This window comes from Carlito syrichta, unplaced genomic scaffold, assembly GCF_000164805.1.
Source record: "Carlito syrichta isolate Samal-C Ts95f unplaced genomic scaffold, Tarsius_syrichta-2.0.1 Scaffold288945, whole genome shotgun sequence".
Classification (NCBI taxonomy): Eukaryota; Metazoa; Chordata; class Mammalia; order Primates; family Tarsiidae; genus Carlito; species Carlito syrichta.
Genome location: NW_007233041.1, coordinates 208087 through 234389, shown reverse-complemented (window position 1 = coordinate 234389; position 26303 = coordinate 208087). Strand labels below are relative to the sequence as shown.

Below are 26303 nucleotides of genomic sequence, written 5' to 3'. Positions count from 1 at the left end.
CGCCTGTAGTTCCAGCTACTTGGAAGGCTGAGGTGGAAGGATCGCCAGAGCCCAGCAGGTCGAGGCTGCGTTGGCCGGGAGTGGCCACTGCACTCCAGTCTGGGCGACAGAGTGAGACTCCAACTCAAAAAAAAAAAAGAGAAATGTTTCTTAAACAGAAATTAGCTAGATATGACTCCTTTCCTTTCTTTGGCTTCTATTTTACATGCAAATAAAAGAAAGTGCTTGAGGCATTGAGGTCCGCTCAAAGAGACCAATGTCTGTATTGATTTAGGAAATAAATCCTCTATTTTCTATCTCTCAACGGTTACCTGTAGCCCAACAGAGTGCCTGACACATGGGGTAGGGGTGGGGGAATCACAGAAGCAAAAGTAGTTTGAGAAATAAGTCAGATCAAGAAAATCGGGTTGTCCTCAAAAAAGTAACAGAAAAACTCAAGGAACGTGGGAAAAAAGAAGAAAGGCTGAGAGAGGGGGAAAAAAAGTGAATTCGCTGAACAAAGACAATTCTAAGAGAGCAGAAACCAACGGAACAGTGAGAGATGACCACTGCTTACAGTAACCGCTGCAAAAGGAACTCAGGACACAGTAGGCTTTTCTGTTGCTAGATCTTCCTCCTCCAATGGACCACGAGCTTGCTGGGAAGCTCAGGGGCCATATTCCCCCTATCTCCGTGCTTCTATTTTGCCCCTTCCTCCCCACCAATGGCCTACATTGCTCTCCACAGAGCAATCAAAGTAACCCTTTCAAAAGGTACCTCTGATAGTGTCTCTCCTCTGTTCAAAAACTAAAACCCTGAATAAAATCCATCGTGCTTATAGTTTATCTGCAATGATCCACCTGGTTTGGCTCCTGGCTTATAACATTCAGCCCTCATCTATTTCTCCTCCCTCCTACTTTGGTCCAGCTATAGTGGCCTTTACAATGTCTCCTGAGCCTGCCAAACTGGACACCGGCTCAAGACCTTGGTACTTGATACTCCTTCTGCCTGGAGGAATCTTTCCTACAGAATCGTGGTTTGCTCCTTCCCTTCATTCAAAGTCCTGCTCAAGTGTCATCTCACTAAGGACTCACCTGAAATAGCTCCCATTCCTCACCCCAGCACCCTTGTGCTGTATCTCTTTACTCATCTCTGTTTTTCCTTAAAGCATTTGTCAATTGCTGGCTCTATATCTATATAGCCATACATCTATATCTAAGTATGTATATAAGCATGTATGTGTATATATGTATGCATGTATATGCATATATGTACTGCATGTATATACTTATATGTGTGTATATAATTTTTATGAAAGCAAGGGCTTTTTCTTCTGCTTTGTTCACTCTTGTGTCATAAATACTTATGACACTCATCAGACAGATAAGACAGTGAGAGGCCCTGGATTTTAATCTTGGCTCTGCTGCCAACCTTGAATCTAGCACTTGTGGACTAAGCCAACATCTTCTTACCAAACCCTGTTGTCACCAGAACCTCTGAATGCTTTAAGATTCAGAGACACTATTAGTTAAGGTTCTATAAAAGAATCAGGTTTAGAGGAAAAGAGCTGAAGTTATGATCAACATAAGGCAATCTCTGGCTAACAAGTGGTAATATCTAGATATTTGGCCCCATATAAAGAGACACTCTGGTTGCCAGTTACATGCATGGGCACATCTAGTTCTTGTTTACTTAATTTATAAGCTTACAAAACACTTCTCTTCAGAGATGGGGCCTAAAAGGATTATAGTAAATCAAGAGTATAAAATACTTGATCTGTTTATCAACAATAGTTTCCACAGTTTCAAACAGGATTTGTTGATGCTAAACTCTGAGATGGGGTGACCTGCACTGCTGTTTTTAGAAAGCCCCAAGTCACAGCAAATGAGGCATATGGTTCCCAATTCCAAGGGATTTGTCCTTTCTCTTAAACAGCTATGCCTGTTTCTAAGACCTGAAGCACAATGAGTTCTATAGTTTTAGAATACTGCACTCAGATGCATTTTCCTTTGTAAGACTACAGAAGTAAGTAGAAGGTTGGAGATAAAATTTTAGAGTCATCAAAATACAGAAATAAATGAAGTCAAAACCAGAGTTGGGATCACCTTGGAAGAGAGGGCAAAGAGAAAAGAGGTCTAGGAAGCTAGCTGTGAGGAACTGTCATGTTAATGGTCAAGAAAAGGAGCACGGACTTGAAGAGGAGATTAAGAAAGAGGAGTCAGAGAGACAGGAAAAAAACTGAAAGAGGGTGGCATTCTGAAAAGCCAAGGAAAGAGAATATTAACAGGAGAAAATAGTGATTATTGGTGCCACATGCTCCTGAGAACTCAAGGGGACTGAAAAACATCCTATGGATTTAGCAAAACAGAGGTCCCTGATAACCTTAACATCAAATGTTTCAGGGGACTGATGGCAACACAATTCAAATTGGAGTGGGTAAGGAAGTAGAAAGCGAGGACATAGAGACCAAGAGTATAGGAAATGCTTTGGAGAAACGTTCTAACGAGAAATACAAGAAAGTAGTTGGAAGAGGGTATGAAGTTACGTGAAAAGAGTTGGGATTTAAATCCAATTCTTACTCCAAGACTGAATTCTATAAATTGCTGCTTCTAAACCACCCTATACTGCTATTTCTCTCAATTTGCATGCCAAGCTATACATTCTTTCTTTTTTATTTTCAATAAAAACAACTCGAAGTTCATCTATAGAAAAAAGTTCTAGAGGTTTTGAGCATTTAAATGTAAAATCTATCTACAAGTCTTCTAGGTTTATGTTAAGGATCAAAACCTTCACATGTTGACATTCCCATGACCTGTTTTCGTCCTTACAACACCTGTAAAATGAGCTAAGTAAGGCAGTATTATTGTGATTTTATGATGAAATTGAGTCATTGAGACAGTCATGGCAAGAACCCAGGACTTCTAATTCCTAGTCCACGTTGTTCTTGATATTCCAGTATACTAGCCACAAGAAGGTAGGCAGGTCATGGGTTGACTGACATCTGCTCCTTGACCTTAGACCAGCCAATACCAAAAGCTTCTCCCTCTTAGAATCATTAGCAATACCAAAAGTAGTAGTGATTTGTCATCATTGTCATACGTCAGTTTTCAAAGACCTGTTAAATACATTGCCTCTTCCAAACTCAAAATAAATTAACAGAGGTATCTAGGGCTGATTTGCCACTATCATCCCAAGTTAAAATAAGAAAACTGAGGATAACACAATGACATATGTTGCAGCTGGGACTTGACTGCATATCTATAAACTCCAAATCTAGTGGTCTTTTCTTCAGGTTAGTGGTTTATAAAGGCTGGATCCCTTCATCAATGTGATGAAAGTTAAGGCCCCTCTTTACAGAAATACATATATAAGTAATCAACAAAACTTCGTGCATAATTTCAAGGGGTTCACTGATGATCTGAAGTTAGGAATCCATGCTCTAGGTTATGTGGTCTCTAAGTCAACTAGAATGCCAGTTGATGAGGTTGTATGACCTAATTCCTCCCAATAATAGTACTATTGTTATTCAAGACTCCCAGGAGAGGAAGCCTGTGAAGCTTTTCTCAGACTCCTTGTTTCCTCCTTCTGTACACCCTGATGACACACTGCTTATATTCTAGCCCTGCATGCATTTCATTCTGCTCTGTGCAGGTGTGGCTCCCCTATTAGAATGTAAGCCTCTTGGTGGAATGGAAATGTCAAATGTAAGTAACTACAACAACCACAATAGTAATTTCTATCACTACCACTATTATTTCTTGAACATCTAGTACAAGTTGACACTTAACTATCACTATGTGACAGCCACTATTGTAATTCATTTGATTTTTCTCAACAACTGTATGAGGTGTTTACTATTATTATTTTCCTTTACAGGTTACTAAGGTACAGAGAGGTTAAGTAAACAGTCCAGGGTCAAAGGTGAGACACAGGCAATTTGGCTCCAGAGTCTACAATATTAATGGCCATCTTAGCCCATTGGTTTTTTTTTGCCATGTACCAGTTACATGGAATTTCTTTGTTATGCTATAAAGCCTGACAATCAAGCATTATTATCATGAAATTTATTTATGTATTACTTTTTAAACTTTTTATTTCAAAATAATTTGAGATTTACACAAAAGTTGCAAAAATAGTAGCATTTCCTTTTACTCATCACCTAAGAAATTAACATAAATAACAACATAATCTGTATTTGAATTTCAACAGTTTGCCTACACTAATGTCCCTCTTCTGGTTCAGGATCTAAACTTTAATCATAAACTGTTTTTAGTTGTAGCATCTCCTTAACTCTCCTCCAATCTGGGACAGTTCTTCAATATTTAAGGTTCATAATCTTGTTTTGAAGCAAATTGGCTAATAAATTTATAGAATGTCTCTCAATTTAGGTTTGTCTGGTATTTTCCCATGTCTACGTTGAGGTTACACATTTTGGGCAAGAACATGGCAGAAATGACGTTGTGTCCTTCTCAGTACATCATAAAAGGCAGTACATTATATCAATATGCATTATTGTTAGTGCTGTCAACGTTCACTAGTTGGGTAAGGTGCTGTCTGTTAGATTTCTCCACTGGAAAGTTACCGTTTTCCTTCACATGAATAAGTATCTTGTGGTGAAATATTTTGGTATTATGCAAATATCCGGCTTCCCAACATATTTTTACTAACTAATTTTAGTATTCACTGATAATTCTTGCCTGCAACAATTATCTCTGTAGTGTCTACCTAATGATGATTTTCTATTTCTACTATTTCTTCTACATTTATTAATTGTAAGAACACCATCCTGACAGTGGACAGGAAGACCTGTCCTTTCTTCCCCACTTATTTCCTCCTTCAATTATTCACTTATATCAGTATGGACTCATGGAGTTATTTCATACTATCACTATTTATTTTGCTGATCAAATTGTCCCCGATTAAGTCACTGAGATTCTGAAAACGGGCTAAAATGAATTTTAACAATTATTTTTGGAGTAATATATTACTTTTTGGCACCACAAAATGTTCATGTATTTTCCCTGTCCCAACCCTAGAATCAATCGTCTTTCTAAGAAGTCCTGATTACTTTTATTGGAGAACCAGAATGGTATTTACAAACCAAGATCTGGGTGCTAGGAGTACACTTTGCTACCATGGTATGTCATTGCTTCCAGGTCACCTCAGCTGACAGAGCTAGGGAATATATGTATGATTATTCACACACGAATACACATGTCTACATGTATGGATATTTATATCCAGCTGTATATATATTAAAAATCACAAGTTCATATTAATGCACAGGGTTCATTCTAACCTTCCCCTTTCCCCATTTGTGAGAAACCTAGCTTTCATTATTTAAAACATATTTATTTATGTGTTCAATCGTCATATATATATAAAGAGTTTTCCGTATAGCTACCTCATACACCTAGGAAAACAAATTTACCAATTACAGAACAATAGTATGTACAGTCATTTTTATCTTTAGCCATATGGCAAATGGTCAAAATATTCCTCCCTCAAATTTACTTAGGTTAGTTCTTTTCTTTCTCAAACCCCCTTCAGTATGGTTGTAATATCATTCACATGTAAGACAGTAAGTTCATTCTTTACTACCTGTATTTTATTTTGCCCATCCCAACACACACACATACCCTGGCTATTGATCCATCTATCAATCATCTATTTACTTGGGAGGGACATGAAACATTGCCATGATTCTAAGAATTAACGGTTATACAAAAAGGTACACTCCAGAAGTATCATTCTCTCCTACTATCATGTCCCCATTTTCCTATTCTTGCCTCCCCACTCCTATCCTTTCTTCCTATCCATTGGTTACTCCTGTAGGTAACCAGTCTCATCAGTGTCTGGCTTAACAGTCCTTTATTTCTTTTGCGTAAACAAGTTGATACGCATATATTTTCTTATGTCTCTTTCTTTTTACATGAACGGGAGTAAACTGTAAATACTCTTTTATACTCAAATCTCTTCACTATATCCTGGAAGTCACTCCATATCAATTAATATCTTCAATTTTACAGAGGCAAAGACAGGCTTAAAGAGGTTAAGTAACTTGCCCAAGGTCACACAGCTAATAAGGAGTAAGACCGGGGTGTGAACCCAAGAAGTTTTGACTCCAGAATCCATGCTCCCTCTTTACATAAGCATTTCTCCTCTATGGTCCCTGGGTATATTCTTGGGGCATCTCTAGATTATCTAAGTTCTCTTAGATTATTAAAAAAAATTAATACACCTATGTCCCTGATGATCTGGATAACAATCTTGTAACAAGCACTAACAGGCATTTTCATTGTCTGTAGGATCTGAACATCACACAACTGTCTGAAGTGAAAGCTCTCGATACAGTCACACAAAGAAAGTTGCAGAAAAGAAGAAACAGCAGTTACCTGGCTGTGGCCTTGGCCTGTAGTTCTGGAAAGGCAGCATGGCCCTGCACCAAATGGTCTATCTGTAAAACAAGAGAGATGGGTCAATTTTACAGCTTTTCTAATCTATGTTTAAGCCAGAAAAAGATATATTAAAATGTATATTTCCTTCAACTCTTTGTCTATACAGGATCCAAGAACATGAAAATGCTAATGTGGCTAAAAGAAATTTAGTTTTGATTAACCTAGTACTAGCCTCTTGGATACACAAAACAAAGAAGTTTAGAGAGAAGAGTAAAAGGGAACGAAATTCCCAAGGCTAAACTGGGTAGAAGCAATTTAATATCAGGCCCAAGAATGAGGAGCTAGGAAGGAAAGGGTAATTCAAGTTCAGTGGTGGGAGGTCTGGGTATTAAAAGCACTAAACTTCTCTGGATCACATCATTTCCCCCTCCTGATTCAGGCTGTCACCCCTGGGCAATGCCAAACCTTCAATTACTCACTGTCTCTTACTAATGAAGAAGTTGAATGAAAGAGACTATGAGGGAATCCCAGGTGTTTTTTGTTTGTTTGTTTTGTTTTAAAATTTATTAAAAAAATGAAGTGCCCCAGTACTGTCAAGAGAATCTCCCTTGACTGAAAAGTTATCACATGGGAAACACAGCTCTCTAAGGACAGAAGTATGTGAGCTCAGCAGACAACCACTTCTCATGTGAAACCCTGTGTCTAGGATTTTATTCCTTAACCCGTTGGGTGGCTCTAAACAAAATAGTATGGAATATGCATCAGAAACAGAAATGTTTCTCCTTGCAGTTACTCTGCTAACTAAAACACACCCAACACCCTGCTTGAGTTTCTGAACCTAATCTGTGTATTTTCTGAATGTTTACTTGAGTCTCTAGGGCTCTAAAACAACTATTCTGACAGATTTATTTTCATTCAAACTATGAACAGGCTGGCTATTTTGGCTTCATGGAGATAGGCTCTGTGAGTATGCTTCCTGAGAGTCAGGGATGTGTAAAGAGCTAGAGAATTTGTTCAGGAACCACGGAGGTCAAGCTTAGTTCTGACTCTGATTCTCATTAGCTGTGTGACTTTGTGGAAGTTCCTGAACTGCTTTGAACTTCAATGGCCTCCTTTACCCTCTAGTCTCCTTTTAAAACAGCTTTGCTAGGAAGTAAGAGCGAGAGGCAAGGCATGTCAAAAAGGAGTCTGTGATGGGTGGAGACATGAAGATAGACATGATTGTGAACAGCAAGAGACTAAGTTAGCAACATGCCTGGCATATCACAGGTGCTCAAGAATATCTGTGCAATAAACATGGGATGAATGAACCATAGTGAGGGCATAGCACTATGTACTTCTTGGTGTCACTTACCATGATACTTTTGGATCTGCGTGTGCTGGGCACACATTGTTCATAGGGTGACTGCATGACAAATTAGAGAATAAATGAGATGGTGGAAATATGAATGAATAAGGAGGATGGGGACAGACAGTGGATTGTGTTTATGCTTTTATTGGACGAGAGGCCATAAAAATTATTTTGATTTGAGGAGCAAACTGATGAAAAGTTACGGAAAATTATTCTGGTAGGGTACACAGGACAGGAAGATAACTAGGCATAGAGAACAGGAAACGCCAACAAAGAAGAGGCTGACTGTGGGAAGATGAGGCTCAGGGATTCCCTGTCCTTGATCTACTGTAGCATCTATCAGGTTCTTTTTTTAATTTAATTTTTATTTTCATTTTACTATATTTAATTATGTAGATGTGGGGTACAAGTCAGGATTAGGTACATGAGTGGTTTACAAGCAGTTTGGGCCTCCATCTGGACCTCACTTTGCCTGGTTTATGATCTGGTACCCTTAGTGAGGTTACGTGTCCCCCCTACCCTCCCTCCCCTGGCAGTGTCCAGCTGCTGCTGATCCCTTCCTTCTATATTGTGATAAATATTCAGGACTCACTTATAAGTGAGAACATGTGGTATTCAGTTCCTTGTTTTTGTGATAGATCACTGAGTATGATGGACTCTAAATCCATTCAAGTTGCTGCAGTCCATAATTTGGCCCTCTTTATGGTTACATAATACTCCATTGTGTATATATACCACATTTTCTTTATCCAGCCCACTTTCGATGGGCAGCTGGATTGGTTCCATGTTTTTGCTATTGTGAATAGTACAGCAATAAACAGGAATGTGCAGGTGTCGTTTTTGTAGAACTATTTGTGTTCCTCTGGATATACTCCAAGGAGGGGGATTGCTGGGTCATATGGAAGGTCAATTGCTAGTTTTTTTAAAAATCAACACACTGTTTTCCAGAGAGATTATACTAGTTTGCACTCCCACCAACAGTGTAGAAGTGTTCCCTTTTCTCTGTCCCCACATCTGTTGTTTTTTGATTTATTAATAATGGCCATCCTTACTGGAGTTAGCTGGTATATCAATGTGGTTTTGATTTGCATTTATTTGATGATCAGAGAGGCTGAGCATTTTTTCATGTGGTTGTTCAAATGTCTTCTTTTGAGAAGAGTCTATTCATGTCTTTTGCCCACTTTTTTTTATTGAGCTGTTTCTTTTTTTCCTTTGGGCTCATTTGAGTTCCTTGTAGATTCTGGAATTTAGGCCTTTGTCAGATATACAGTTGGCAAGTACTTTTTCCCATTCTGTGGGCTGTCTCCCCCTCTCTTGATGGTTTATTTTGCTGTGCAAAACCTTTTCAGTTTAATGAGTTTGTCTATCTTATCTCTTATGGCATATGCTTTTGGGGTTATGATCAGGATTTGGTTGCATATTCCAATGTGCATAAGGGTATCTCCTGCTTTTTATAAGATTCTTAAAGTTTGAGGTTTTACATTTAGGTCTTTGATCCATTTAGAGTTGATGTTTGAGTATGGTGATAGGTAGGGGTCCTGTTTCATTCTTCTGCATGCAGTCAGCCAGTTTTCCCAGCACCATCAGCCAGTTTCCCCAGAACCACAGCAGGCTTTTTACAATCATTAGTTTATATGTCTGTCTCTCACTCTATACTCTGAACTCTTTCAAAGCAAAAGCATCACTATTTCATACTACCCAGTGCTTAGAACAATGCCTGGCATCTTGAATGAATGAATGAATAAGACACAGTCTGAAGAAAATAAAGCAAACTTAGTAATTGGCTGGTTACAAAATATAAGAAAATTGGATTCGGATGACTTTCAACTTTGGGTCTAAGATAAGAAAGCATGGTTATATTAATCATGCCTTTTCATTTTCTGTATTTCTTTTTTTTTTTTTTTTTTGAGTTGGAGTCTCACTCCGTCACCCAGACTGGAGTGCAGTGGCCGCTCCCGGCCACCGCAGCGCCTGCTGGGCTCTGGCAATCCTTCTGCCTCAGCCTTCTGAGTAGCCGGAATTACAGGCGCGCGCTACCACGCTCAGCTCATTTTGATTTATTGTAGAGATGAGGTCTCGCTGTCCAGGCGGGTCTCGAACCCGCGGGCTCAGGCAATCCACTCACCTCAGCCTCCCAAAGGCGGGATTACAGGCTGAGCCACTGATTCCTAGAGACAATGAACAACTCCCCTGGGAGTAGGCCTTCTTTCATATGCAAACTAACCCAGGGTCCACTTCCCCACCACCTCTCACTCCGTGCCACTGTTCTTCTCTATCCCCTCAGGGCCAGACACCAGACCATGAGGGACGACCCCTACCCTCAACTTCCAGAACCTACTGAAATTATTCAAAGTAACCAATACTAAGCCTACTTATTTCACCCTGCCTGTTCCTTCCTGGGAAAATCACCATCAAGGATCGAGGCTCTTGCCCGTGCTTCCCCTTCACTCCCTCTGCCTCCTGACTGTCCCAGGTGATTCCTCGTGTAAGCCTGCATGGCACAGAGTGCCCTTTCCTCTTGGAATGTAACAAACCGTCATTTCAGTGACAGTTGTCTCCTGATCTTTTGGCCTCACTATACTCGAACAATCATAAATCTTACATTTTAACAGTGGTTTAGTAGAAAGAACATGGGCTTTGGAAATAGACAGACTTGGGTTCAAATTTGCAGTCTACACTTATCTTCTGTGCAACCTTGGAGAGGTTACTTAACATCTCAGAGACTCATTTCCTACCACCGGTAAATGGGGACAATAAAATTTGCTTTGCAGGGAAGGTTGTGGTGTGACTGTTATGTAGGTGGTGTTCAGTTCAGAAACACCTACTATGAAAGAGAAGGGAAATACCAACAAAAGAGGGAAAATGGTTAGCAGAACAGAATCACAAACTGCCAGCTGCACTTTTTGTTTTCCATGTCATCTCCTACCCTGATTCACACAGAATGAGCCAATGTGTCAAATAACTGAACACTCATTTCAATAGCCTGGAAGGGCCTGTTCCTAGGGCTGATCTCTCTACTTATGTTCTATTCTCTAGTGCATTTAGCACAATATAGGACACAGTGCCCCGCTGGCAGTTATTTGTTTCCCAATGAAATAACCAGTTTCACAACAATGATTGTCTTTACCATAGAAATATATAGACAGAGCTAATACAACTCTATGACTATTTCCTTGTTTCTTCCATCTGCTTTTGGAACAGGAGAGAATATACAATACAGTATAATACAGAGATCATAACTGGTAGTACAAGGTGGCATCTGGTCTACAGATGTATTTTATTTGGAATATTTGATATTTTAAAAGATGAGCCAATATTTTTTAAACTGGGAGATTTCACCTAAAGTTCAGATTCTGTTTTTTTTCTGAAATAATTGAAAAGTGTGAAAGACTGGGTCACCCATATTCTCCCATGGCAAGAGTCAGCTGTAGCTGAGTGATGACCGATCCCTTCAGACAGACCTGCACTCTCCAGTCCGTGAAAGGCCTCACTACTCCCCATCATTCACCAACAAGAGACACCAGATTTTATCAATTTATCATCATGACTGCACTAATGTTTTGCATGTAATAGAGACATATTTCTCTGTGCCCATTTCTCCATCAAAGAGGGAACATGGAATTCAGCCTTAGAGCACTGTGAGTTGCAAGAGAAACTTCTCTGGAAGCAAGAAATATTTATTTGCCTAGTCTATTCAATCATTTATGCTATCTTTCTGATACCTTAGAAAGGACTAGAGTTTTTTGACCCTTTGATATGGCAGAGAGAACACAGGACAAGGAATCCTGAGACCGAAGTTCAATCCCGGTTCAGGAAGTGACCTTGGACAAGATCATTTGATTCTCTCTTTAAAACATTTAATAAATTAATATGACAAATAGTCAAATGTCTGTAAAATTACAAAGAGAACTGCACTGCCTTAGATATCAAAACTGCTGACAAAGAGTTCACAGGGAAGAAAAACAAGTAATAAAGGGAAACCTAGAATTATTTTAAGAATCTTAGGTTCTATGATCATTTAGCTAAAACTAAGCTATCTTATTACATGAATTTTTTTCTATTAAAATCAGTTTTATGTATTAGGTTTGAGGCTGTCTTTTACTTTGCCTAGCTGATAAAGAAATCATTAGGCTTGGAGAAATGTTCATAACCTTCCACAACTGTCTTTTTTCCATTTACATTAACCTGTAGTATCACTTTTTTTCATCTAAGCTATTTCAACTCCTTACTCATCTAGTCTTATCTGGAAGCTAAAAAACTATGCCTAATTTTTCCCAGCCTTGAAACTTCCATGAAAATCTATTGAAAGAAGAAAGCATAACCATGACAATTTCTTTTATGCTGCTGGAAAGGATTGTGAATTTCAACACTAATCAGTCCCTAAGAGCAACAAACAGTTCTGAAAGAAAATATAAACTGTAGGTTTTTACAACTTTAATATTAACTTTACAAAGAACAAATTGACTTACAAGTGAATACATTCTGACTCGATACATAGCTAGTTAAGTCAGTTACATCTCCCACCAGAACTTTGTATATTTTTATAACTTGTTAATTCGTTCATTTATTTATAAAACTAACATGAGATATATAGCTACCTTGAGATAGGCATCATTTTAATAACTAAGGATTTAAAGATAAATAAAAGTCATTGCTCTCACAAAGCTCTGCCTATAATGGAAAAATGGGCTTGCCAATATTCAAATATAATCTAGACTGATAAGGTTGTTTCTGGATTCAATAACTATTAACTAAGTCCCAACTCTGTTCTAGACATAGTAAGCAAGTACATGGAATTCAGTGGTAATAAATACAGACATAATTCCTGTCTACATGGAGATTATATCTAGGAAAGGACAGTTAGTGAGCAACTAACTATAATATTAGAGATAGTGATTAGTGTTTTGAAGGAAATAAATAATATAATGTAATAGGACACTAATTTTATAAAGAAAAATCAGGTAAGATCTCTCTGAAGGTGAAATTTAAGCTAAGATATGAAAAATAATCGGAGCCAATAATTTCCAGGCAAAAGGAGTAATAAATGCAAAGATTCTATAGGAAGAAAGCGTTTCACATGACCTAGGAATTAATAGGAGTCCAGTGAGACTAGGTTGGAGTAAATAAAGAGAAAAGTTGTATAAAATGAGGATGAAAAGGTAGGAAGTAGGGAAAATCAAGCAAGCTAATGATAAAGGCATTAGATTTTCTTCTAACTACAATGGGAAGACAGAGGGGTTGCAATCAGAGGAGTAAAGTAATCCTATTTGCTTTAAGGAAAATCATTCAAGGGTGCCACTTCTTATAATAGCTAAATAGTGCATGTCATACCATTTCTCCTACAGAAAACAATGATAGATGCTGATAAAAATATAGAAAATAGTTATCTGAAAACACTGGAAAGTGGCCAAAATCAGGCAGAAGCCGGAGAGAAGTAGATATATAGGAGGCAAAAATGGTATGGAGTATGTTTCCTGATTTTATAGATTTTTGCCTGAGGGTAGGTGCCAATTATTACCTGGCAGGATTACTAATGCTGAGATGGAAATATGCAGTCTTTCTGGTTGAGAAAGATCGGAGTTCAAGGCAACCACAGTAGCTAGAAAGTAAGCTGGGGTGCAGGGGGAGTAGGGAGGGTGGGTGTAGAGGGTGGATCTCTGAAAGGAGAGAGTCATAAAGAAAGAGTTTAATACTATGCATAGAAAACGCTACCTTAATCTTTAGATGATCTCTGAATTCCAAGTGCATTGGAACACCACAAACAGCCCAGCTAAGGCTAAAACAGAGATTTCAGGAGGTGTTCAACATAGGAGAGAGACAAAACGGGAGTCTAAGTTCAGCCAAATAAATTACCTGCTAAACAAAAATCAAGATTCTTCAGAGAATGAAAATAATATAGTTTATTTATAATATATCAATCACAGTGTCCATGATATGAACTCCAAATTACTAGACATATGAGAAAAAACCCAGAAAAATGTAATCCATACTTAAGACAAAAGCCGCTTAATGAACACAGAACTTGAGACAGCATAGATGTAGAAAGAGAAGTCAAGAATATTGAAGTAGGTGGTTTAACAACACTCAAGGTAAAATAAAATATTATCATAACTAATAAAAAAATAGGAAATAGCAAGGAAACAGACCATTAAAATGGAAGTTTAATAGTACTGAGATATATATATATATATATACTATGAAATAAACATATAGTAGATGGGTCTAACAGATGGAGATGACAGGCAAAGTAGTCAATAAACTTTAAAACATTTTATTCCGGAGAATGAGTCTCAGATTTAGGCAGAGGGAGGAAGGGAGGGAACAAGGGAAAGTGGGAGGGAGGGAGGGAGGAAAGAAGGAGAGAGGGAGGGAGGAAGAGTGAATATGAATTAAAATATAGATTGAAAAAAATAATACCCTGAGTCTCTCAGGGGCCTATGAGACAATAACCAAAGGTACCAAATATGTGGAATTAGAGTCACAGTAGGAGGAATGTGAGCTTGGGACAAAAAGATACTTAAATGCCAAAAATTTTTCCAAATTTGAGAAAGGCATTAGCTTACAAATTACAAAAAGGTGAATCCAAAGAACATTATACCTGGAATACTATATTAAAAATCAATGATTACAAGAAAATCTTGAAAGTAGTCAGAGAAAAATAGCACATTACACAAAGAGGAAAAACTATAGAAATGGTGGTTGACAGAATAAGAAATGATGGTGCAAGAATGCAAAATACTGACATCTTTAGGTATTAAAGAACAACAAAAAAGAAGAAACTGTCAACCAAAAATTCTATATTGAGCAAAAATATCTTCCACAATAGGATGTTAAATAAACACACTGAAAAAAAAAAACAATAGAACATCTTTTGCCGGTTGACCTGCACAGCAAGAAATGCTAAAGATCTTTATGATGAAGGGAAAAGATACCAGAAGGAAAGTTAAATTTTTAGAAAGAAATGAAAATGCTCAATAAACAAAAGATTATATTTTATTGCTCAGAATTTCTTTAAATCTCTTTGACATGGATTAAATTATGCTCAAACATTGAAGCCTCAACCCCTATGTGACTGTATTTGGAGACAGGGTCTTTATTGAGGTAATGAATGTTAAAGAGGTCATAACAATGGGGCCTCCTTGATTTGACAGAACTGGCATCCTTGTAAGAAAAAGAAGGAACATCAGAGTTCTCTCTTCATGCACACCCACTGAGTAAGGGCCATATGAGGACATAGTGAGAAGGCAGTCAACTATAAGTTATGAAGAGAGCCCTCACCAGAAACCAAATTCGCTAGCAGCTTAATTACCAGTCTGCGAATTGTAAGGAAACAAATGTCTTGGTTAGGCCACGCTGTCTGTGATATTTTGTTATGGCAGTCTGACTAGACTAATACATTGTTTAAAGCAAACAATACAACAACGACTGCACTGTTGAGTTTGTAGTATATGTAGATATCACATGCAATGATAACTATAGCATAAAGAGCTATTGGGATGGTGAGTGGAAATATACAGTTAAAGATTTTTTATATTTTAAGTAAAGCAATATAATATGCACTCAAAGTAGACCTAAAAGTTTAGGATGTTTATTATAATTACAAAAACATCCACTAAAAAATAATGTGAAACATAAAGATGGCTAAAAAGCCAACAGAGATCTTACAATGGAATTCTGAAAACTGAAAAATATTCAATTAATCCAAAAGAAGTCAAGACAGAGATATACAAAGAAAAGAAGAAGTGACCGCAGAACACAAATAACCAAAAGGGAAGATCTAAACCCAATCCTATTCATCTTTACATTAAATATAAAGCATCTAAACACTCTAAATAAAAAATCAGAGATCATAATACTTAATAGAAATACAAGACTCAATTAAATGCTGTGTATGAAGGATGCACTTTACACAGATCAGGAGAGAGACAGCACCATTGGAGGTTTGACCAACAGTGCTGGAAATGGAGGTGTGTGTGTGTGTGTGTGTGTGTGTGTGTGTGTGTGTGTGTGTGTGTGTTTTAAGATGTATTTTGGAGGTGGACTCCATAGGACTTACTGATGGATTGGATGTGGGGAGAGAAGGGAAAGGAAGAGTGAAGATTTAATCCTTATTTTTTAGCTTTATAAATATAAATGATGGTGCTCTTTATCAAGATGAAGACAAATAATGAGGCATCAAATCTGGGAGTGTTTCAGTTACTACAGTCAGAAAATGGAGTAATTCTTGACTCCTTTCTCCTTCTGCCTCCGTGACAACTAATTCATTTTTACCATTGATAGCAATGTTATACTCCCAAAACCTTGACCTCTGTTTCTCTGCATACTTCACGTCCAATCCATCAGGAAATCCTGTGGCTCTACCTTCAAAATATATCCAAAATCTAACCAGTCTTTACCAGCTCCACTTCATCACCCTCATCACTCAGCTGGCCTACTGCAGTAGCCTCTTTCTGGTCTCTGTGCTTCCAACCTCCCACTCCCATCTCACAGTCAGTTCTCAACACAGCAGCCAGCAGCCAGACTGATTCTTCAAAAACCTAAGTCATATCATATCATTCCTCTCCTCATTATTCTCCAATGGCTTCCTATTTCACTCAGAGGAAAAGCTCACATTCCTGGAGGCCAGTGATATATCCCTTATTACCTCTCTGAACTTATTCCCTACCGAACTCTCATCTTGGTTCACTTTGCCCTATCCATTGTGGCTTCCTTCCTATTCCTGTAATACCCCAGACAAACAACCCCCTCTGGATCTTTAACTAGTTGTTCCTTTGGCCTGATATATTTTCCCCTCAGATTTTCAAATGGCTAAATTCCATCCTTTCATCATTCTTTGCTCAAGAGTCCATGGGTCATGACCACCTTATTTAAAATTGCAACCTGGTCATCTGAACTGACAAGCCACCCTCTCTATTACTTTTAATAACTTGTACCAAAAAATAAAATGTGTTTATTTATCAGATATTATCTGCCTCTTCCTGCTAGAATGTAAGCTTGAGAAGAGTACAGAAGAGGCTGTTTTATTCACTGCTATTGTCTCACTCAGAATAGTACGTCAAACATAGGATGCCCTTAAAAAATCCTGGCTGCATAAATAAACATTACCCTAAAGAGTTTAGATTTTATTCTAAAGACAATTAAAGAGCTACTAAGAGTGACAGAGTCATATTTGTGTTCTAGAAAGCCTGCTATAACTGCAGTGCAAGAGAAGAATTAGAGGGGGAAAGATTAGAGGCAAGAAGCCAATTAGGAAGTTATGCAGCAATCCAGGTGGGTATACAAAAAATACAGTGAAAACCAGGGCAGGAGGAGGAAACAGAAAGGCATTTGTTTATGCAGAGTTGGTCTTTGCATCCATGAAGTCATTCCAATTAGCTAATGTGAAATGCTGGGAACATTCTTACATCTATACACAGATCCCTTCAGTGTGATACACATACATTTCTCTCCCATGGCCTATACAAGGCCTGCCAACAGTATTTGTTCCGAGATAGTTAGAAAGAATGTCACACTAACTGACAACAGTTGCCTCTCAAGGGAGTCTACAAGAGAGCTGTAAGAAAACTCAAAAATGTAGCTCCGCAAGGGTCAGATTCGGTTCTGGAAAGATCTGGAGCCTCTCATGGTCAACTTGGGTTTGCAATGTGGCTCTTTGACATATAACTGTAAGACCTTGATCATGTTACCTCACTGTTCTTAGCCCATTTTTTTTTTTTTTTGCCAGAAAAACTCACATAATAACACTGACCACATACACATACTATGAAGGGCAGATGGAATACTGAATCTTAAAAAAAATTTATTTAATTAAAGAAACTGTGGTAGCAATTTGAGAACTACTAAATCTTAATAGGCTAAAACATAGTTGGCACACAATAAACCCTCAGTAAGTGTTAGTGCCTACCTTTCCAGTAGGCTATAAGGATAATCTTTTCTATTCTTAAGTGCTAGAATAAATTATAATTATCAGTTCTGTATCTAGCTTTCTTATTTGACAATGAATGACTAAAGTAGCCACATTCATGGCCCAGTGCGATGGCTCAAGAAATCTCTGGAACATGATGGCATGAGTGAATGAATGGAGGGATGAGATCATCATAACCTGTACAGCACAGAGCACACTGCAAGCTGTTCATACACGCATTTACGGCAGAACGACTTTCTGGACTAGCTCCAAGCTGAGCAGCCTTGGTGATGATGGGTGAAGAAGTCACAATGCACAAATCCTAAAATCCAAAGGGCACACAGCAATTTGCTGCATTGTGACCCTGTAACTCAAGTTTATAAGTTCAAATTTTGGGCTCAACATTTCCAAGGTAACCCCTCATCCAAGCCCAATCGTCCCAGAAAGCCAATGCCACCACAGGGGTGGCTTAGGAACTTGTCTTGGCCTCTCTTTCTCAGTGCCTCCCCCAATAAAAGTGACTTGAAGTAAGACAGAGAAGAGCACTTGGAGGGAGGGATGGCCAAGGTCCAGTTGGAAATAAGCTTTAGCATCTGGATGCAGCAACTGCATGGGGTCAGTTTTCTATGGAAAAAGTCTGGGCAAAGGTAATGTTTTCTGCACAACTATTCTGGAGAGAGAATTGGAAAGCACGAGAAAATCCTTGATGGGTGTTTGGTGATGATAATAAAACCAATCATCCATGGGAAGGGAGTATGTGTGTCTTTCTAGGAAGAAGTAAATATCAGCGGCACCAGCTTGAAATGAGTGAAAAATGAGTCCAATTCTCAGTCAAACGAAACTGCAAGGGCTCCAGAGCCAGAAAAGATCTTAGCCTATTTTTTTCTTCATCCTGAAGATAACCAGATGAAGATGTTTTAAGTACCAATCTATTCACATATTTGGAATAAAAGATTTGCTTTGTAATGGAATATCTGCATTTAATTGTGAAAATAATAAAAAATATCTTTTTTAAAATCTGTAGTTTAAGCATTTTTTTTGAGTTGGAGTCTCACTCTTGTCACCCAGGTTGGAGTGCAGTGTCACACTCATGGCCACCGCAGCCTTGACCTGCTGGGCTTAGACAATCCTTCCACCTCAGTCTTCCAAATAGCTGGAACTACAGACGCGCGCCACCATGCCCGGTTAGTTTTTGTGATTTACTGTAGAAACGCGGATTCACTAAGTTGCTTGGGCTGGTCTTGAACCCCTGGGCTCAGACACTCCTCTTGCCTCGGGCTCCCAAAGTGCTGGGATTACAGGCTGAGTCACCATGCCTGACCTATGGGTGTTTTAATTTTGTTTTCTTGTTTCTCTTCTTTCCCCTCCTTTGTTTCCTTTTTCCTCTTTTCTCATGTCCCTTCTCTTCCGCTTTGTATCTGTGACTGTATGACACTGTCCACACCATACCACCTCATACCATGGACAATGTGCTCTCAGAGCAGACACTTTCAATGTGGCTTATTAGAGAAGATATGCATATGAAGCAAAGAATAACAAGCTTTCTCTTATAGTGTCCTATATGACAACAGTGTGCTTTAAAAGCAGAGACAGAAATTGGCAAGAGAATAAACAAGAATGAGTAAATGGTAAGGAAAGGTGATTGGCAAAGAAACCGTGCAAAAAGGTAACTGATGGGATCAGGAATGTCTCCAGGAATGCGCTTGCTACCTTGAGTTGCAGTCTCCTATCTATAAAATACAGATAATAACTGTGATGATCTCACAGGAGTTTGGGGAGGATTAAATGAGATGATACATGAAAAGTTCTTAGAATTGAGACTGGGAAATAAGCCTTCAAAATAACATTAGGCATTGTGATTATTACGAATGTCATTCAAGGCTTAACAAGACTATGCATATAAATCCCTCTCATAGAAAAATACTCAATAAACTTTAAATATTATTATTAATATTAGCACTATTATACTTACTATTTTTATTTTATGCTGGCTTCTCTCTCCTTACCTGGCCTCTTTGGGCTGATGGTTTATTGGGCAATGTGTTCTTGATTCAGATTTTACCCCATTATGTAGGCTTTTGGGCTTCCTAAGATTTCACTTTTTGTATCCCATGAGTCAATCATGCCCTACGCCTAGGCCCAAAGAAACTGTATGTATAGAATTGTTCAGAGTGGAGCTACAAATGTAGCTTGACTGGTTGACAGTGCAACACTAACTAAATAGATGAGCCTAACAATTCCCACGACTCCTGCGGAAAACCGCAGGAATATATGAAGACTTTTTAGTAATAGCAACAAAGAAGCCACATTTTAAACTTAAAATCAGGCTCATGAAACACTAACCAATTATTGTCAACAGAGTTACATCATAACATTTGGGTTAAGGTGGCTTACATCCATGGTAGTGGAACAAACTTTGAGCCAAATACTGGGGAAAGCAATTCCAACTGATACAGATGTTCAATTTGTATATTAAGCCTCTGAAGACTTACTGTGGCCAGGATCATGGACAATACATGCTGCACAAAGAACTGGCTTACTGGATCATTATCCTTATTAGGCAAAGCTTCTAGATTGTGTCATCTATGAGTTCTGGGTCTGCTAAGGGTGATTATGTTATGATGTGAGGTTGAAAAGGGCTCTATTTCAGTGATGGGTCATCAGTGTGCCACAGAAAGGGAAATAATATTTAACTTGAAAGCTGTATAAATATACAGTACTGGTTTAAATGAGAATGTGAAGGGTTCTGCAGTCCCACTGTACAGCAGGCATACAATGATAACGTCCTTCTCAATTTTTCTATCACTGGTTATTGACACCAAGCAGATAATATTTGTTTCATACTCACTCGGCTTCCCTACCAGAGCATGAGCTCTGTGAAAGCAAGGACTGGTGAGGTCAGATTCATTTAATTCATTTCTGTGGACTGGCACAAGAGCAAAGGCACAGAACGTGCTCTATTTTTTGTTGTTGTTGTTGAGTCAGATATGCACTCTTTCGTCTAGGCTGGAGTGCAGTAGTATGCTCAGGGCTACCGCAGCCTCGACCTGCTGGACTCAGTCGATCCTTCCACCTCAGCCTTCCAAGTAGCTGGAACCACAGGCATGTGCCACCACGCCCGGCTAATTTTTTTATTTATTGTAGAGATGAGGTCTTGCCAAGTTGCTCAGGCTGGTCTCGAACACCTGAGTTCAGGCAATCCTCTCGCCTCTGCCTCCCAAAGTGCTGGGATGACAGGCTTGAGCTACTGCGCCCGGTTAGAACGTGCTCTTAAAATCCATCCACCTAGCTGGGCTCGGTGGCTCAGCCTGCAATCCCGCGCCTTTGGGAGGCTGAGGTGAGTGGATTGCCTGAGCCCGCGGGTTTGAGACCCACCTGGGCAACTTGGCGAGACCTCATCTCTACAATAAATCAAAAAATTAGCCGGGTGTGGTAGCGTGTGCCTGTAATTCCGGGCTACTTAGAAGGCTGAGGCAGAAGGATGGCCGAAGCCCAGCAGGTCAAGGCTGCAGTGGCTGGGAGCGGCCACTGCACTCCAGTCTGGGCGACGGAGTGAGACTCCAACTCAAAAAAAAAAAAAAAAAAAATCCATCCACCCAACTATGCTTCCACCTACTTTGAAAGAGAATTTGAGGCAGTTATGTATAAAAGAGCAATACACTAAGAAGTGGAAACTAACAGTTATTTGCATGCATATCCATGTTTGGATAAGATCACTATTAATTTGGCTGAACATGTAGAAGAATGAGTAGCAAAAAAAATCAGATCATAAACAGACATTTTTGATATAACTATAATGGTGAACTTGGGTAATTCAGCCTAGGTCTCACTTTCCCCTGTATTCCACATCTAATCCCAAGGAAGCCCTGCTGATCTCTTGACTTCAATTCAGTCATTGTGACTGTCTTCATTCAAGCCATCATGGCTTTTTGTGTGTGGAGTAACCTTCTAAAACTGGTCTTCCTGCCTCTGGCCATCTGTCCTCAGGCCTCCTCCCTCACAGCTGCTAGCCAGCAGTGGTTTTACAACTGAGATCTGAACATGTCCACCTCCTCTTTCAACCTTTCACTGTTTTTCTTTGGACTACTAGATGAAGTTCAATTCCTTAACTTTTTTTTCATGGAAGTCTTAAGATGTGGCTCCTGCCCTGCTCTCTAACTTTTATTGTAAGCCATGCTTCTGAGAAGAATTATGTCGCAGCTAAAATTTTGGACTATTTGTAATGACCCTCAAAGAAGCCTTGTTATTTTTTCATTTCCATGTCTTTCTTCCCATGCAAATGCTCCTGCCTAGAAGACCATCCCTATCCTTCTTTGCCTGGTTTGTCCCTCTTATCTTTTAAGGCTCAGCACAGATGCCTTCTCCCCTGCAAAGAGTTTCCTAATCTAGCTTTGTGCCCACTCTGCACCTTGTACTTCTGCTACAGCAACTCATCTCATTTTGTGGTTTTTGTCTCTCTTTTTAGACAACTCCAATAATTCAACAAATAGTTATTAAGCATCTTTTATGAACCAGGCACTGATCTGGATTCAAAGAGAAATATAATCTATGGGCCTTGTCTTTAGGGAGCTCATAGACAGATTAGTAACCGGTAAGAATAACAGTACAGTAAGAGCTGGAGTTATGTCTTAATGGACAAGTAAAATTATCAAGGTGACAAAGAACTCCCAAAGCAGAGGAAGGGAGAGTGGAGTGGAATAATAGGACCCATGCCTAGCTTGGGAGGCTGAGGTGTGGGGATTGTCTGAGCCCATGGGTTCGAGGACAGCCTGGGCAACTTGGCGAGATCACTGCCATGAGAAAAATGGGTTGGTGTGGGGAAAGGTCGGGTGAAAAGGACTAGTCATCACTGCTTGGAGTAACACTCATTCCTTTAGCAAACAGATGCAGCACATGCATCACACGTTAGGATGTGCACTAAGCAAAAGTTAACTCTGTGGTAGCGCATGCCTGTAATTCTAGCTACTCAGAAGGCTGAGGCGGAAGGATCGCCGAAGCCCAGCAGGTTGAGGCTGCGGTGGCCGGGAGCGGCCACTGCACTCCAGTCTGGGCGACAGAGTGAGACTCCAACTCAAAAAAAAAAAAAAAAAAAGGTTAACTCTGACTCAGGAATGTGCAGAGCTTCCAGATACTGGGTTATATGACAAAAAAAAAGGGCCAGTCATTGCCCCCCCCAAAAAAATCATAACCCTACTATGATAGTGTCAACTCACCAGTTTTCCAGTGACGCTCTGACCACCTTCATTGAGCCAGAACCCCGGGACCATGGCCGAGAAATAAGGCCCCCAGACGCCTGGTACAAAAATCGGGTCTTTACTGATCTGGAAAGAAAAAGGCAAAATATGTGAAAACATTGACCCTCAGGGTTGGAGGGAGCTGTATCTTCTAACACCTGATGTTTCTATAGCTGTGGAATCAAGCTTCTTATTGAATACCTTTTAGGGTGGGGAAGTCATTCTCTCCCAAGAAAGGTCACAGCTTCTTTTTAGGAAACCTGACAAATCCAGTTAAATGTCAAGGTAGCAAAAATGATCGTTTTGAAAAGCCATTTCCTTGATGGGTTTCTTTGTAAGGCAGAAAATGCAGAAATGGTCCCCATTTTCCACTCTTCCTATATCTATACCCTTTGCAATAAGACATTGTAGCTCCTCACACTGAGAGGTGGGTCTGTCTCCCTAGCCTGTGAATCTGGGACAGCCTGTGGTTTGCTTTGCGAAGAGAATGAAGCAGAAGTGTCTCAAGAGGGCTGTGTGCATCTGTTCCATCTCTTGCTCTTCCACCTTGGCCATGAGAACGTGCCCAGGCTAGACTGCTGGATGAAAAGACATGTGCCATAGAGCTGAGTCAGCTCAGCTGTCTCAGGTGATGTCTCAGATATGAGAGGGAACTCCCAAAAACCTAGAATTAATTTATTAAACAGTGTGTATTAATTCTTACATGTTTAAACTTCAGTCATCTTCAAAGTACTTTCCGTTTGATATAATATACCTATCAAGCCACTTTTCCCACTGCTCAAAACAGTTTTTGGACTCATCAATTTTGATGTCCTTTAGTGCTTCTGCCATCTTTTTTCCCCCATCTCTTCCACACAGGCAAAACCTTTCCCTTGGAGAACTTTTTTCATTCTGGGGGAAACCAAAAAAAAGTCACTTGGAGAGAGATCAGGTGAATAGGGAGGGTGGGGAATGGGAGTCAAGCTGTTTTGGTCAAAAACTGCTGAACACTCAGTGCAGTGTGGGCAGGTATGCTTGTAAATCACCCATCATGAAAAGGGCAGACATAATGAAAGACTCTCCAAAAAAAAAAAAATTCTCTGAAGCCGAATGCAGCCTCACAACAATGCTAGCTGGTACATTGACGCTGATGGGTTCCCAGAACACTTACCTAGTGGAGAAAGCCTATAATACAAAGCAGCTGCCCTCCAAAAACTAATTTTTTTTTTGGTGGGGAGAGAATTCCCCCTCATATATGAGAGACCCCAGGCAAGACCAGCAAACCCTCTGGGGTGGCCAGCAGATGACTAGCCCCGATTGTCACAATCCCCTAGCCAACCAACAGACTTAGGAGCAAAATAAATGTCTACTGTTGTATGTCACTAAGGTTTGTGTTTGTCTGTTACCTAGCATTTTTGTGATAATAACTGATATATATGCTTTCCTTCTTTTTCACACATTATCTACCAGCATGCCCTGTCCCTTTTTTGGGAGCTGAGGTTACAAAGATGAATCAGAGAGAGGTCTTACCTTCGATAAGCTCCAATAAACTAGTAGGGAGTGATACAAATAAATAGACAAACAGAATACAATGTGGTCCTTGGGATGGCAAAGATAAAACATGGAAGGTTGTGGATGGGCATAAGAGGTGAGGAATATACTAAATATATATACAGATAGAGGCCAAGTTTAGATGCATACCCCAAGGCCAATTGCCTGATATATTCTGGATATTTGTCCCCTCTGAATCTCATGCTGAAATGTGATCCCCAGAGTTGGAGTGGGGCCTAGTGTCATGTGTTTGGGTCATGGGGGCGGGCCCTTCATGAAAGATTTGGTGTCCTCCCCAAGGTAATGAGTGAGTTCTCACTCTATGAGGTCCTGGGAGCTCTGATTGTTAAAAAGAACCTGCTTCCTCCTCCTCTCTCTCGCTCCCTCACTTGCCATGTAACATAGCTGCCCCCCCTTGCCTTCTGCTATGAGTAAAACCCCCTGTCCAGAAGCACATGCTAACTCCATACCTCTTGCAAAGTCTACAGAACCATGCGCCCAAATAAATATTTTTTCCTTATAAGTTACCCAGCTTCAGGTATTCCTTAGCAACACAAAGTGGAGTGTTACACCACCAAACAGCCAAAATTTAAGTCACCCTGATTTCCCTGACTTGTTAGCTTTAATAATAAACAAAGCACACAACATAAGCTTCATGTCCTTGTCAGCATGACTTAATGAAATTAAAATGTAAGCTTTACATCCTACTAAGCATGATGTCGTGAAATTAAATCAATCAGCTACGGGCAAATCAGTTTAAACAGTTCTGTCTGTCCTTTAAAAAGTTAATGTATGGCAGCCAATCACAAAACTAGGTCAAAATACTTTCTCCTTTATGCTCTGCAAATGGCACTGTAACTGCTACAAGGTGATCTTCTTACCACTTCATTTGAAGTCTCGCTGGTCACAATCCGTACTTTGTGTTTAATAGCAAACTTTAAAATTTTCCCTAAATTGTTCTGATTTTATTTTGGACCAATGGAATGGTGTGGAAGCGGCTTCTCAGAGAAAGGGACATAAGTTAAGTTTTAACAGAGGAGAAGCATTTAGCTAGTTGAAGTGAAACAGGCATTGCAGGTGGAGGGAAGAGCTTAAACAGAGAGAGTCACGAGGGTGAGAGAGAGGTGCACTCAGTAATTAAGATAGTGCAGTGACTTTTTGTAGCAGACCATGGAAGTTCGTTTTTTTCTTTGAGTCGAAGTTGCATTCTTTCACCCAGGCTGGTGTGCAATGGCACCATCACGGCTCACTGCAGCCTCGACTTCCTAGGTTCAAGTGATCCTTATGCCACAGCCTCCCAAGTAGCTCAGACTATAATAAGCATGCACCTCCACACTCATCTAGTCTTTTCTTTTTTTTTTTTTAATTTTTTAAAAAATTTTTTCACAGTTTCACTGTGTTTTCTAGGCTGGGATGGCAGTCCTTTTAAGTATAAAGAAAGTGTATAAAGAGATGAGCCAGAAGAGCAGGAACTGACCATGTGTTCACTCATCGGCAATGGTATATGCTTCCCATCCATCCAGCAGGAATGAATGCTAAAGTCACATTTTTGGCTGTAGGAAAGGTTAGCTGGGTAGGGAGGAAAAGGGAGTTAGGCACACAAGGTCAAGTCTCCAGGACTTGAGGCTGGGCAGAGAATCTATTCATAGATTTATTTAACATTTATTCAGCCCTTACTATATGCTTAGCACTCTAGTAAGTCATGGGGATATGTAAGTGGACTGAATAGCTGTAATTTCTGCCCTCATTAACTTTATATTCTAGCATTTTAGCATAAGGATAGATCTTCTTTAATAGTCTTGACCTCGGATGGGCTCAGTGGCTCAGCCTGTAATCTTGGCACTTTGGGAGGTCGAGGCGAGAGGACTGCCTGAGCCCGCGGGTTTGAGACCAGCCTGGGCAACATG

The 26303-nt window shown here is 39.6% G+C and overlaps 1 protein-coding gene across 1 annotated transcript in view; it reads right to left on the bottom strand.

Annotated features, from left to right (window-relative positions):
• LOC103256117 (FGGY carbohydrate kinase domain-containing protein) overlaps window positions 1–26303 on the bottom strand; it is a 325744-nt gene that overhangs the window by 117944 nt on the left and 181497 nt on the right. The window contains exons 5-6 of the mRNA XM_008054012.2: window positions 22846–22953; window positions 6375–6436 (exon numbers count right to left, since the gene is read on the bottom strand). Of these exons, the coding sequence (XP_008052203.2) occupies window positions 6375–6436; window positions 22846–22953 (170 nt within the window). The remainder of the gene's footprint in view (window positions 1–6374; window positions 6437–22845; window positions 22954–26303) is intronic.